This window comes from Hyperolius riggenbachi, chromosome 1, assembly GCF_040937935.1.
Source record: "Hyperolius riggenbachi isolate aHypRig1 chromosome 1, aHypRig1.pri, whole genome shotgun sequence".
NCBI lineage: Eukaryota > Metazoa > Chordata > Amphibia > Anura > Hyperoliidae > Hyperolius > Hyperolius riggenbachi.
The window spans coordinates 229675945-229691178 of record NC_090646.1 but is presented as its reverse complement, the minus strand read 5'-3'; the positions used below and the strand labels follow the sequence as shown (position 1 = coordinate 229691178).

General features: G+C 41.6%; 1 protein-coding gene across 1 annotated transcript in view; it reads right to left on the bottom strand.

Annotated features, from left to right (window-relative positions):
• Nucleotides 1–15234, bottom strand: part of PAPSS1 (3'-phosphoadenosine 5'-phosphosulfate synthase 1) — a 167974-nt gene that overhangs the window by 58596 nt on the left and 94144 nt on the right. Inside the window, exons 8-9 of the mRNA XM_068231236.1 lie at nucleotides 12848–13053; nucleotides 11494–11629 (exon numbers count right to left, since the gene is read on the bottom strand). Of these exons, the coding sequence (XP_068087337.1) occupies nucleotides 11494–11629; nucleotides 12848–13053 (342 nt within the window). The remainder of the gene's footprint in view (nucleotides 1–11493; nucleotides 11630–12847; nucleotides 13054–15234) is intronic.

Below are 15234 nucleotides of genomic sequence, written 5' to 3'. Positions count from 1 at the left end.
CAATTCAGGAAGTCCTTCACCACAGTACATAGGGCAAGCCTTTCCTCAGGGTGGTAAAAATACATACATACATTTTGTTTCACTTAAAATAATGCTATTAGACAAAGCTAAAGAAAGCGACATTGCTGCCAGACATGCCTCAAACTCACTCGCATCCATGGCAACTATCCCTTGAAACACAATAACACTTTTGCGGGTTACTTGCATCACAAATATACTGCACATTTATCTTTATTAAAATAACACAAAACTTGTTTTCTTGAGTAATAAGTGATTCCATTACACTTACATGAATGAAAGTGTTCGAAATGCAATACTTGTATTACAAACATGTTTATTCCAATTTTCTTTGGGAAGCTGCATCAGAATCTTTAAGGGCCCATGTAAATGTTTCAGGGCTTTTGAATCAAGCAAGCAGTGAGAGTATTACTATTCTGCGGGCTTTCATTGGTTTTACCAAAGGCAGCTGTGGAGAATGGTGCAACAACAGAAGTGATCATGTAAGCCTGAACTAGATGTGTTACTATGGGGCTGATTAAATAATATTCCTGTGAGGTGCAGTAACTTGTGCCCTCAATAGTGTTAGGTGCCCCGTTACTGGGCACTCTGTTTATTACACTTATGTGAGTTTTATCTCACATGTGAGTGACTGCATTACTACTACCACACGTCCTTCCTTAATGTGGCCTTGTAAGTAGACATGTACTGCACAACAGGTGCTTCCCAGGGGGCTGAAGACAGAAGGAAAAAACTCAACATATGGGGCTTTAGTCACTGTACAAACATGGCCTGCGACAGACTTAAAGCGAAACCATGACCAAGAATTTAACTTCATCCCAATCAGTAGCGGATACCCCCTTTTGCATGAGAAATCTATTCCTTTTCACAAATGGATCATCAGGGGGCCCTGTATGGCTGATATTGTGCTGAAGCCCCTCCCACAGGAGACTGTGGACCATTTTCCTGGCAGTTTCCGGTCTGTGAACCTCGTTGCATTGTGGGAAATAGCTGTTTACAGCTGTTTCCAACTGCCAAAAAAGCAAGTAGCAGGTACTTCCAGTGATATCACCTGCCAGCAGTAAAAATGTCACCATGTGATAAATATCAGACTGTAAATCAAGGAGAGGATAGCTTTCACAATTGGCAAAAACTAGCTAAATCATTTATACATAATTATTGTAAAAATTAAGCACTTTTTTATTACATCATTTTCACTAGCGTTCCTCTAAGTCACTATACCAACATAGCTTGCGCCAGACATTTGTTTCAGAAAGTTTCTGAAATCGCATCTCCTGTGAACAGGATGCTAGTCAGAGCAGGGGTCTTGCATCTGTAGGGATAGGCATACAGCTGCTTTTTTTTTTTAAAGTCATTCTGATTGGAAACAGTAGACTCTTCTTACTCCACCTCTTGCAAACTTCCATGATGTGAAATAGAAGGACCTAAGGGCTCCTTTCCATAGTGCACTTTCAGGTGCAATTATGGAAAAGCGATTGCAGGGACAGCAGATGGTGCATAGACTGCACTGTCTGCCATTTCCATTCATGCACAGCGATTCAGCAGGGTTTGCTGCATTTCAGGGTGCTTTAGCCTGGGATCCCATTTAGTAATGAATGGGATCGCAAGCCCCGCCCCCCCACCGGGAGTGAAGCGCAGCACAGAGCCACAGGGCTCTGCACTTGAATGGAAACAATCCCTTAAACTTTGTGGTGAGCAGTCTTGCTATGGTATCTAAATGTATTTTATTTAGACAACAAAAAGTTGAGGTTCCAAGAGAAAGTCTTCAAGGAGAATTGTATAAGTTAAAGAGACTCCGTAACAAAAATTTAATCCGGTTTTCTTCCATCCAACAAGTTCCAAAAGCTATTCTATTGTGTTTTGGCTTACTGCAGCATGTTCTACTAGCACCATCTCTGTAATAAATCAACTTATCTCTCTCTTGTCAGACTTGTCAGCCTGTGTCTGGAAGGCTGCCAAATTCTTCAGTGTTGTGATTCTGTGATGCATCTTCCCCCTCCAGGCCCCTCTATGCACACTGCCTGTGTATTATTTAGAGTAGGGCAGCTTCTCTCTGCTCTATTATCTTTTACAAGCTGGATAAATCCTCCTCTGAGCTGGCTGGGCTTTCACATACTGATGAATTACATACAGGCACAGCTGTCTGCACTCTGCAGGAAGAAACCGCCTGACACTTCAGTGGAAGATAGCTGCAGGGGGAAAGAAACACACAAATGATCTCTTGAGATTCAAAAGGAAGGCTGTATACAGCCTGCTTGTGTATGGATGTATTTTCTATGTGTGGACATACTGTACATCAACCTACTTCCTGTTTTGGTGGCCATTTTGTTTGTTTATAAACAAACTTTTTAAAACTGTTTTTAACCACTTTTAATGCGGCGGGGAGCAGCGAAATTGTGACAGAGGGTAATAGGAGATGTCCCCTAACGCACTGGTATGTTTACTTTTGTGCGATTTTAACAATACAGATTCTCTTTAAACTCTAAAAATACATGTATTAGTCCTTTTTTAAAGTGACACTGAAGCGAAAAAAAAACCTTATGATATAGTGAATTGTATGTGTAGCACAGATAATTAATAGAACTTTAGTAGCAAAGAAAAGTCTTGCAATTAGAAACCATGTGCATTTTAAACTATGAAACAGAGCAGAGCTAATGACCCTTTGAACTCCCCTGCAGTAAAACCCTATCTGAAGCTGCCTCTTACTGTTTCTTAAATATATAAGTGCTACAGAAAATAGGACTGTCTCTGCTCTAAGTTGGGTCCCAGAGCTCAGAGAAGCTCTTTTGCAAAGATAACAAATAAAGTTTCTTAACTCTTCCTGTACTGGAAACAATATGAGACTCCTTTCTTTGCTACTAATGTTCTATTTCTTAGCTGTGCTACACATACAATTCATCATATCATAAGTTTGTTTTCACTTCAGATTCCCTTTAAGTTGCAGTCTGATCAGGCTGACATGCTGTGTACCGATTCAGGAGGTGTGATGATTATGTGCGGTTCACTTTAAATAAGCACATAGCATGCATCCGGAAACAATTACATTTTGTTTTAAAATAGGTAAGAAAGTACACTATAAACAGACAGTTTTTTTCCCAGGGAAACAGACAACCTAAGAAAAAAGTCATGTAAAAGAGAGGTCTATGTTTACGGAGCACAGCACATGCCAACACATTCTTATTACACCACATGTTCAGCCCACTGGAACACATTTTTCATTTTTACAGTTAAACTGTAAAATGGAAGTATTAAAAAAGTAACTAAGGCTGAGGAAACGTATAACGAGGTATGGGGGTTGCAAGAAAGGGACTCCTTTGAAATACCTGCTGTAAATTCCTATACTTGAGGACGCAATGCCCGAGAGAAGCTCACACCTGCTGTCCTGAGTAAAGTCTGGTGACCAGAAAATATTTACTTTACAACTGCAGTTCAGGTGTAGATTTCACATTACCCCTGCAAACACTGTATGGTACATGTTAGGTGGAGAGGTCATCTACAATGCTCTCAAGTAAGAAAACGCAAAAATAAATTATATTACGTTTGCAAATATTCATTACATGAAGTCAAGAATATCAGCTAGTACCTACTACACACAATCAATAATAATAATCCCAACATTTGTATTGCACTTTTCTCCAGTCAGACTCAAAGCACTTGAGATCTGCAGCCACTAGTGGTGCTCTCAATAGGCCACCTTGCACTGTTGGGTAGTCTTGTCCAAGGGCTGAATAGGTACTGGCTTCAGCCAGGATTTGAACCTTGGTCTCCTATGAAGTGGTGCCTTTAACCAGTACACTATAAAGCCACAAGGAAGAAGACATGATGCTACATAGAGATTTATTGGAAATGCGACAAGCTCTGTCCCGTCACACTCTTTCTTATGAATCTATAAAGCATATATTGGGTTGTTTAAAGGACAACTGTAGTGAGAGGGATATGGACGCTGCCATATTTATTTCCTTTTAAGCAATACCAGTTACCTGGTAGCCCTGCTGATCCCCTGCCTCTAATACTTTTAGCCCTAGACCCCAAACAAGCATGGAGTAGATCAGGTGTTTCTGACATTATTGTCAGATCTGACAAGATTAGCTGCGTGCTTGTTTCTGGTGTGATTCAGACACAACTGCGGCCAAATAGACCAGCAGGGCTGCCAGGCGAATGGTATTGTTGAAAAGGAAATAAATATGGCAGCCTCCATATATACCTCTGAGTTCAGTTGTCCTTTAAATACAAAAAAAAAAAAAGTTCCTATTGCTTATCAATTGGTTATCCTCTAAAAGTGGTGATCAGGCTTAAGGGGCCCAAACACCTAATGATTTTACCGCCGATATACAGCAGATTCGATCACGGTGATCGAATCTGCTGTAAAATCATTGCGCAAACCAATCGATTTCTGTCCGAAATCAATCGTTCCCGCCGATCCGTCCGTGTGGAAGATTTTGCTCGATCGCCGGTGGGTCGGGACTGCGTCGATAGCGGCGTTCGAATGCCCGACACTAGCTGCAATCCATTACCTGTTCCGCCGGCGCGTGTCCCCCCTCTCTCCGCTGTCTTCTTCTCCGCGCTGGGCTCAGAGTCCGGCTGGCTTCACTGAACTTCCTGTCCTGGCAGGAAGTTTAAACAGTAGAGCGCCCTCTACTGTTCCCCGGACGGGAAGTTCAGTGAAGCCAGCTGGACTCGGCAGCTTCACAGATGGTGAATCGATTTCATGCTGAAATAGATTCACAATCTGTTTGCAGTAAAGGCATCAATACGATCCCTCTCTGATCAGATTCGATCAGAGAGGGCTCTATCTGTTGGTCGATCTGATGGCAAATCGACCAGTGTATGGCTACCTTTAAACAAGGTAACTAAGAGAGATATGGAGGCTGCCATATTTATTTCCTTTTAAACAATACCAGTGCCCTGGCAGCCCTGCTCATCTATTTGGCTGCAGTAGTGTCTGAATAACACCAGAAACAAGCATGCAGCTAATCTAGTCAGATCTGACAATGTCAGAAACACCTGATCTGCATATGCTTGTTCAGGGTCTATGGCTAATAGTATTAGAGACAGGATCAACAGGATAGCCTGGCAACTGATATCGCTTAAAAGGAAATAAATTTAGCAACCTCCATATCCCTTTTGCTTCAGTTGTCTTTTAAAAGTTCTGACCTTTTCAGCTACTTGCTATTTTTGCAAATATGGGGATCTGAAAAGTGCCGCCTTTGTAGATGGGCCCTATGAGGAGTTGAAGAGAGAGGAATATTTAAGGCGACATATCTTCTGCAGATATGACTGATACACACACCTGCACAATGCACACAGCTTGTTCAGTCAGTCAGATAGCATGCATGCATACTTGCTTGGGGCCAGTGATCTAGAATGCATTGGTGTTAAAAAAACAAAAAACGTTGCGAACCTTAAAGTATAGGTACATTTTTTAATTGCATATCGACCTAAGCCACCCTTCTGAGAAAAAAAAGGGAGTAGCCCATATTTGGCAAAAACAGCACAATCCAAATACCTCAGCAGAAGTCACACAACCTGTACCTAGTGACCTTAACCTTCCTGGCGGTAAGCCCGAGCTGAGCTCGGGCGATGCCGCGCAGGAGGATATCTCTGCCTCTAGTGGGGCGATTCGCCACATTCAAAGTGCTGTACGCGCAGCTAGCACTTTGCTAGCCGCACGTACAGCTCGATCGCCGCCGTTCTGCGGCGATCGCCCGCACGCAGCGGCGGAAGAGGGCCCCGCCAGAGCCCTGCGCTGCCCGGACCAATGAGTTCCAGGCAGCGCTATGGGCTGGATCGGAGGCGTCTGACGTCAGCTGACGTCCATGACGTCATTCCGATCGTCGCCATGGCGACAGGAGAAGCCAAACAGGGGAACGCGTTATATACGCATTCACCTGTTTGCTATTGATGCCGGCGACGATCGCACTAGAGGGACACATGCGCCCTCTAGTGGGGTTTCATGTAGCTACCACTCTGGTAGCTTTACATGAAACAAAAAAATAAATAAATAAATAAATAAAATGGATTTCTGCCTAATTGGCAGAAAAAATTAACCGCCAGGAGGGTTAAAGGACAACTGTAATGAGAGGGATATGGAGGATGCCATATTTATTTTCCTTTAAACAATACCAATTTTATGGCAGTGCTGCTGATCCTCTGCCGCTAATACTTTTAGCCATAGACCCTGAACAAGCATGCAGGAGATCAGGTGTTTCTGACATTTTAAGATCCGACAAGGATTAGCTGCATGCTTGTTTCTGGTGTTATTCAGACACTACTGCAGCCAAACAGACCAGCAGGGCTGCCAGGCAACTGGTTGGTTTAAAAAGGAATTAAATATGGCAGCCTCCATATTCTTCTCACTACAGTTGTCCTGTACTGAAGTACTAAGTGAAGTACTGCTGAGGGGTGTGTCCAATGTGGTTTCACCCTTAAGTGCTGTAGGCATCCCCGAATGGGTCTGGTTAGATAAAGGCATTTTCTGATTAACTTTACTGAGGTGGGGAGAAGTAATCGCACTCTGAGGGCCCTTTTTCAAAGTAATGCTCATGTTTTCTTATGGCAAGTTTCACACTTAACGCGTTTTAACTGAAATCTTCTTCCCAATGCACTGCTATTTAAAAACAGCGTACCAATGCGTACTAACGCACACTAACGCATACCAACTGATTAAGTGTAAACGGGGCCTGACGGGATCTCAAATAAGCAACCAATGGGTGTGTTCCCTCAACCTGACCAGGAGATAACATTTCTACAACATTTTTGGTCAGTTATAAGATTTAATCATAGGCTACTGGATTACAGCCTTTGCCACAATGAAAGCTGTACTGCTTTATTTATGCCAGTGGAGTTACATTTTCATTTTATACAATTGTCAAATACTGCTACAAATAAAGTTGTATGTGTAGCTAGTATGTGTAAGGCCTTGTGAAACCAACTGTGCTGTGGCCAAGCAAATTAGAAACTCCATGAAGCATCATCAGAGCAATTATATAGTAAACCAAAACAGCCACATTCTAAGATGAAAATGTATACAACATTTAATGAAAAGTCAGTTTAATTGTTGGCTGGATTCTCCTGTTAAATTAACGTATACCGCAAATCTGTGGAAATATAGCCTTTCTGAAACTCAAGAAACCAAAGTGTTTTGGAATGTGTGATTAATAAAACAATCATGAAACCGTCTCAAACGAAGAAAAGAAAAAAAGCTGATCGCATGACAGAGTGACAAGGGCCTCCTTTCTTAAACACATTAACTCCTTTTTCTAGCATAAATTTTACAACCCAAGAATTTATACTAAGCTGGCTAAGACAAATAAAGGACGCCAACTAAGATCTAAACTTGACAGATAATTTTAGTCTCATAAACAAATCAAGAAACATAAGTACAAAAGACATAATCCTACTAATGTTAACAGTGTAAGACAAAAGCAAAAAAAGAACATTCCCGATGGGGGTTCAATTACAGCTTCAAAAGGTCATTTTACAATATTTACCACCAAGGTCAATCTAAATTCAGTGTTCCCCACCCATAGTTTAGCATTCCTTAAAATATATCAGTGCTACTTCATAAACAGTCTAGATCACCAGAGATTTTCTTAACAGTACAAGCTAGTCTGGCAATAGATCAGATTATAGTAAATGGTTCCATCATTAACGGGCCTATTTATCCATTGATAAAATCAAAATTGCCAGCCAACACCGCTGAACATCATTGACGTCTGACATTTTACATTGGCTTACTTATAAGAAGCTGAAGTTTTGTTAAGAAGATCAGAATACTAGAAGGAAATCGAGCGCTCCATAGTGTAAAACCAAAGGAGGTACGGTTACAGCACACAGTGAAAATTACTTACAAAATTAAAACTTGAATGGTGAATATATCAATAAAAAGAACTGTATCCCATCTCCTTTATGCGGCAGGTATCGCTGGGCTGTGGCCATCAGTGTGACAATGTGAGATTGTGAAATCATTATTGAAAGTGTTTACCAGGCTTAAAGAGACTCCGTAACAAAAATTGCATCCTGTTTTTTATCATCCTACAAGTTCCAAAAGCTATTCTAATGTGTTCTGGCATACTGCAGCATGTTCTACTATCACCATCTCTGTAATAAATCAACTTATCTCTCTCTTGTCAGACTTGTCAGGCTGTGTCTGGAAGGCTGCCAAGTTCTTCAGTGTTGTGGTTCTGTGATGCATCTCCCACCTCCAGGCCCCTCTATGCACACTGCCTGTGTATTATTTAGATTAGTGCAGCTTCTCTCTGCTCTATTATCTTTTACAAGCTGGATAAATCCTCCTCGGAGCTGGCTGGGCTTTCACATACTGAGGAATTACATACAGGCAGAGCTGTCTGCACTCTGCAGGAAGAAACAGCCTGACACTTCAGTGGAAGATAGCTACAGGGGGAAAGAAGCACACAAATGATCTCTTGAGATTAAAAAGGAAGGGTGTATACAGCCTGCTTGTGTATGGATGTATTTTCTATGTGTGGACATGCTGTACATCAACCTACTTCCTGTTTTGGTGGCCATTTTGTTTGTTTATAAACAAACTTTTTAAAACTGTTTTTAACCACTTTTAATGCGGCGGGGAGCGGCGAAATTGTGACAGAGGGTAATAGGAGATGTCCCCTAACGCACTGGTATGTTTACTTTTGTGCGATTTTAACAATACAGATTCTCTTTAAAGAGACTCTGTAACAAAATGTTCAGCCTTATTTCTTCTATCCTATAAGTTCCTATACCTGTTCTAATGTGGTCTGGCTTACTGCAGCCTTTTCTAGTTGCAAAGTCTCTAATATATCTAATCTTCTTTTCTTTGTCAAGCTCTGTCGACCTAGAGAGGAATGCACTGTCTCTGCTGTGATAGGGAGAAGTTATGCATGCCCCCTCCACACCCTCTGCAGGCTCTGTGTGTGTGCTTTGTTTATCCCTCACAGACAGGTCTCTGCTCTCAATTTCAGCTTGTCTGGGGGGGAGGAGCTGCCCATGCTGAGAAACTTTGAGAATCCCTGACTGGAGTGCAGAAAATTCACTATGTAATTAAAACTTGTAGTATACTGTAGCATGATATAATATACATATACATGTATGAGTTTTTAGTGGGTGAGCAAACAGGCAAGCCGGAGGGAGATTGTTAGGTGGTTGGACCTGGTGAAAAGGGTTGCATGTTGAAGCTATCCCATGTTGTATCACTTTTGCTCAATAAATCATGGAGGCGCTAGTAAGTTATTCATCTACCAAGATCAGATTCAAATATTTTTCTTGCAAAAACTTTCCCTCTGAATTACAGCATACTAAGCATATTTTCCAGCAGACACGTCCTCAACTGCCCCCATCTCCCCCAGCTTTATTGTATTGTGGAAACAATACTAAGCTCAGGGGCCAGGCAGTGCAGAGAAACATGGAACAATGAAAATGGACACCTACATATTTCAAAACAACTGAAAACATATAATAATGAAAAAAGCACCTTAAAGGGAACCTGAAGTGAGAGGGATATGGAAACTGACATTTATTTAATTTTAAACAATACAAATAGCCTGGCTGTGCTGCTGATGCTCTGTCTCCAATACATTTAGCCATAGATCCTAAACAAGCATATAGATCAGCTGTACAAGATTAGTTGCATGCTTGTTTCAGGGGTGTGATATAAACACTACGGATGCCAGAATGATCAGTTGGACTGTTAAGCAACTGGTATTGTTTAAAAGGAAATAAATATGGCAGCCTCCAAATCCCTCTCACTTCAAGTTCTTTTTAAATATCATCACTAGTACTTAAAATCACCACTTTATAAATTCATTTGGCTATAGCAATCTGGTACCACTAAACGATGCAGCGGAGTTATTCCCTCTGATCTTGACGCACCACTGTAATGCCTGATCAGGGATGGCATGTTGAGAAGAATTGTGAGGGGGCACAAACCAGATACAACACTATGATCCCTGCATTTGCTTATGGTAATGAAGGCATGAAACAGTCTAAAGCAAGCTTGTTTTTATGACTTATTTCCTGTGTTTGTACAGCACTGAGACGTTACGGAATGTTTGACAAAGTACATAGCGTTACATGTGTCTGTCTCTCTAAGGGGTTCACAGCCTTTTCCCACTACCACAATCTAGGGTCACAAGCAAGGGAAGCTGTGCTCATCCTACTGAGGGCCCATAATTTAAATGGGAAAGTAGGTGCTGAGGGGAGTGGTCAATGTGTATACAATCTAGGGCCATTTTGGTGGGATGTCAATAAAACTACCAGTAGGTCTTCCACAGTAGGAAGATACTGAAGCACTTGAAGCAAACCCGCATGCGACAAAACATGCAAACTCCTTGCAAAAAAATGTCCTTGGTGGGTTTTGAAATTTAAAGTACTAACCACTTAGTGATGAGCAAAGTTGGTATGTTTTTAATGTCCGTATTAATGTGGCATGTTCTGTGGCTATTTTAGATGCAAAGGGTGTATAGTGCAGATATCCAAACGCTCACTAAACTACCCACTGCTTGGGTAATCTGTTGTTCTGGTCCTAGCCCAATCCCATAGAGCCATATCAATCCCTGCCATGCACCCAGGATGACCAAACGTCCGAAACAGGCTGTCTGCATGTTGGGATGATGGTCTCTGTAAAATGTATAAGCTGTAGGCTTACAATACACCAGAGGTTCTGGATGTAAGCCTGGCTTCAGGGGGCATAACAAAATAATTTGCATAGTCACTAGCGATGCATTGTGGGTAACCACAGTTCACTAATAGCTAAATTATCAGGCAAATCACAGTAGGCAGTGCCTTTTAGTAGAAGGGCTTTTTGGTCTCTTTTAGTCCCCTATACTCCCCTAGCAGTTTTGTGTCACCCCGAGCAGCTTGGGTATTCTGCTAAACCTAAAAACCAACATAGTTTATATAGTAAAACGCTATAAATAATATTTATACATTAATGTGTGTAAGTGCACACTTGTTTACAACTTCCAGCTTTCCTGCAAAATGCAATTCACAGTAAAATGGCATGAAGAGTATTAGAAGTGGTTTAGTCTGGACATTTATTGACCTTTCAGGCTACAAAGAGGTATGTAATAGCTTTAGTTTTGATACATTTTGCAACTCATGTATACACTATATTATGTGCAACTTTCTCATATAAGCCATGTAAAATGTTGAAATGTGAAGAAAAACACCATATAAATATACAAAAATAATCTAGGTTATCGTGCACGAACAGGAAATACCTTAGTTTTATTCTTTGAGGCAAGATCATAACAATTTTAATGTAGCCACATAGATATAAAAAAAAAAGATTAAAGAAGGGCATAAAAAAAGCATATTCCATTCAGCACAGCATTGTAAAATGTCGCTATGTGCATTATTGTGCCAGTCAAGAGAGGAAGAATAACACATTCATAATTACAAACATCTTTTCTGTCCTTTTCTTGGCATCATATAAAAACAAGCAATGTTAAAAAAAAAAAACACTCCATAAAAACTTACCGGCATTCAGGTCTTTAAACTTTTGCTTGAGCTCAGCTGGTGTTAGCCTGTACTGATCTAATCCATCACCCCAATAAATGCGGTCAAGGACTTGCAGGTCTCCCCCCACCAACCATTCTCCACTCTCCATCACCATCTGCAGCATAAGCATCAAAGTCAGTCTACAGGACACACCCTCTTTACAGGTAAAAACTAAACATTTTCTCCTTCATTTAAGAAATAAAACTACTAACATGCCTTCATAAAAGTTCGTTGTATGGCCAGAATAACCAATGCCTCCATCCAGACTTTTTCACAGCTTTTTGCTTGGTGGTGTGAAAAAATGGTTGAACCTTTAATAAGTAGTTAGGAATACATTTCTTCCGTTTGTTGAAGACACTGACACCCAAAGCTCAAAGGTAAGCGCAGGGTGTCATAAAGACAGGAAGAGAGGGAAAATTACAGTGTGTAAACCTAGCAGATGACCAAATTCTTCTCCTCCAAAAAGATATAATGCTCCAGGTGAAGTGAGAACATTTAAAGGAAGCCTGTAGGGAACAAAGTGCCCTATTTGAGTACTTTTTAGGTAGATGGAAGGTTCTGGAAAATCCAGAGGCTTCCCCCATCCTGCTCCTCCTCACATTTCCTCCATTGGATCTAGTTGAAAACTATTGAAAATTGCTTTTCGACAGGCTGTGCATGTGCAGTACATGGACCTGCTCTGGCTTGGGCAAAAAAAGCTCAGCCAGATCGGGTCCGTGCTACTGCACATGCATGTGCCGTCTGCACTGTAGCACGGACCTGTTCAGGCTCTGGGTTTTCCAGCAAAGTCTTATCTTCACCATGCTACTGCACAGTATTTCCACGCTTGGGGGGTTCCAGCGCTGGATCGGCCTGGCAGAGGAGAATGGGGGGGAAGCCTCTAGACAACCCAGAGTCTTTCCCCTCCTCCTGAGGTAAGTATAGATACTGATCGTATGCAAATCTCACGTTTGCTTTAAGGTACTTGGTCAGGAGACCTCTCACCAGTACAGCCAGTTCCATTATAACATCCTGTTCCTGGGATCTGCATGAAACTTTTTGGCTTTGAGTTAGTAATGGGAAGTCTTTGTGAGAGAGAAAAAAAGACAGCAATAAAAACGAATCAGGGATTATAACTCTCTGCCTGTCTTTGTCCCTTTTTGGTGAGATTTCTCCACTTCCTGTCTAGACAGCAAGTAACAGATGTTTTCAAATAGGAGAGCGCAAGTTGGCAGTACAATCCAAGTTCTGAACCCTTTACACTAGTGAAAAACTAAAACATTTATCTTTTTGGGAAAGTGGTTTAATAAGATATGCGGTTTAATACATAAAATGAACATTGTTGAATTCTGACCTTTATGTATGGGTGGTCCTTACATGTGGTTCCCCACTGTCTGGAACATCGTTCTTCCTTCCTGTGCTCATAGAATTCCGGATGACGTAATATGGCGACTCTCTTCCCTTCAAATACTAAGGCAAATGCTGTGCAGCCATCAAGTCTCTGTTTGTCCTCATTTGTAGCAGTAAGAGCGATGGGTACAGACATGTTAATGACCCCACCTGCATATATAAGAGATAAACCTGGTGATTAGATTTAAAAATACTGCACAGCTAAAACAAACATTCTCAGCAAAAAACATAACAGGGGAGCCTTCTTGAAAACATAATAGGCAGCAATAAACTTTCTTCACTTATAGTACCAAGAGGCATAAGCAAACAATCAATAAGGCAATCGTGATTATGGTTTTTTTACACTGCAGGTGTTCCGATGCAATTATTGTGCATTTTGGACGACTTCACTGTGCAATAGCGCTCATGATTTCCAGGGGAAAAAAATAAATAAAAAAAAGAGAAGGAAGAGATTTTGTTTTGCTGCAAATGCCAAACGTCTGAATGTGCTTTCTTTATGGCTGCATTTGTTTACCAAGAATGGCTTTTAGGCCTTTTAGCAAATCCTACCCTGCATAGCAATCCATGTATGTGGTTGGTATGTTTTCACAAAGTGAGCTGTATGAGTGCAAATTATCAGACGTCTTTGGTATCGTATTTGCACTTCAAAGGGAAAGTGTGTGTTAATAGCAATATAATTGACTTTTTACAACTGCCTGATGAAGATAACCGGATTATCAATTCAAGGAAACTCTGAGGTTAGTTATAAAAAAAAAAAAAAAAAAAAAAAGATATACAGTAATTTATGCTGTGGCTGGATAGAGTACTGGTTGAGGGCTCTGCCTCTGACACAGAAGACCTGGGTTCAAATCTTGGCTCTTCCTGTTCAGTAAACCTGCACCTTTCCAGTGAGGAGACCTTGGGCATGACTCCCTTACACTGTTACTGCCTATAGTGCATGCCCTAGTGGCTTCAGCTCTGGTGCTCTGAGTCCACCAGAAGAAAAGCGCAGTATAGCTTAAGGCTGCTTTCACAGTGGGACGCTAAATTCCCACGTTACAGCAGCCTGTAACGCACCCCAACTCACAGCAATGAGAAATCAATGGGCTGGTTCACAGTGCCTTACGTTGCGTTTGAGTATAACGCAGCACATTAAATGAAAGTGCAGCGTGCTGTGCATTATACTCGTATTTGGCTGCGTTAGACTGTTTGCACATTCTCAGTAATGTGTTTTTTTTTGTTTTTTTTTTTAAATGTGCCGCATGCGCCGTTTTCGTTCGATCCGTATGTGTCAAAAAGTATGCATCACGTACGTATCAAGAGATGCATACGCAGTGCAATGTAACGGCCAACTTCAAAGCTAACATGCGTTGCGTTAGGGCCACGTTATGCGACCTTAACGTTGCATCAAACGGAACGTCCAAATGTGAAAGAGCTCTAAATGTTCTGTGTCTTGTCTTGTCATTACCAGGGCTGTGGAGTTGGAGAAATTTTTGGGCAGAGCTGCTCAAATCCTGATCCAGGAGATACCTGGATAGTTGCTATCCGGATATCTCTCAGTAAACCTGTGCGGGGTGGGCGGGGAGGTCAATCTTACCTGTCTGACGTCTTCTTCGTCCGTCCCTCAGTGCCTCCCATGATGCGCTCCACGCACGTCACGTGATTACAAACACTTCCTACTTTAACCCAGAAAGAGGAAGTGTTTGTAATCACGTGACTGCCGCTTGGACCGCATCGTGGGAGGAGCCGAGGGACGGACCGAAGATGTCAGACAGGTAAGATTGACCCCGCCCACCCCGCACAGGTAACTGGGAGATATCTGGATAGAACTATCAGGATGTCTCCCGGATCTGAATTTGAGCAGCACTGTTTTTTGGGTTCCTGGAGTTTGAGGTTTCAGAAACTTTGGAGTTGGATGATTTTTGTACCCACTCCATAGCCATGCAAGGGCTGTAGAGTAGGAGTCGGAGAGTTGGAGCAATTTTGGGTACCTGGAGTCGGAGTCAATGGTTTCATAAACTGAGAAGTCGGAGTAGGCGTTGGATGCTTTTTGTACAGACTGCACAGCCCTGGTTATTACAAAGAGTATTTTTCTTCATCTATTCACTTCGACAAATGCTACATAAACATATAGCAAACGCCATCATAAAAAAAAAAATTCAAGAACACACAACACTTTGTTCCTTGGCATTGGGAACAGAAGCATGTGAGGGATACCGCTGTATTGAAATACTGAACTACTGGGCTTATGCATAATTTACAGAAGAGTTACGAGAAACTCTGTAAACCTGACTCACATGCTGATGGTATTCACCATAATGTTTATCATTAAGTGAAAGAAACAGATTACCA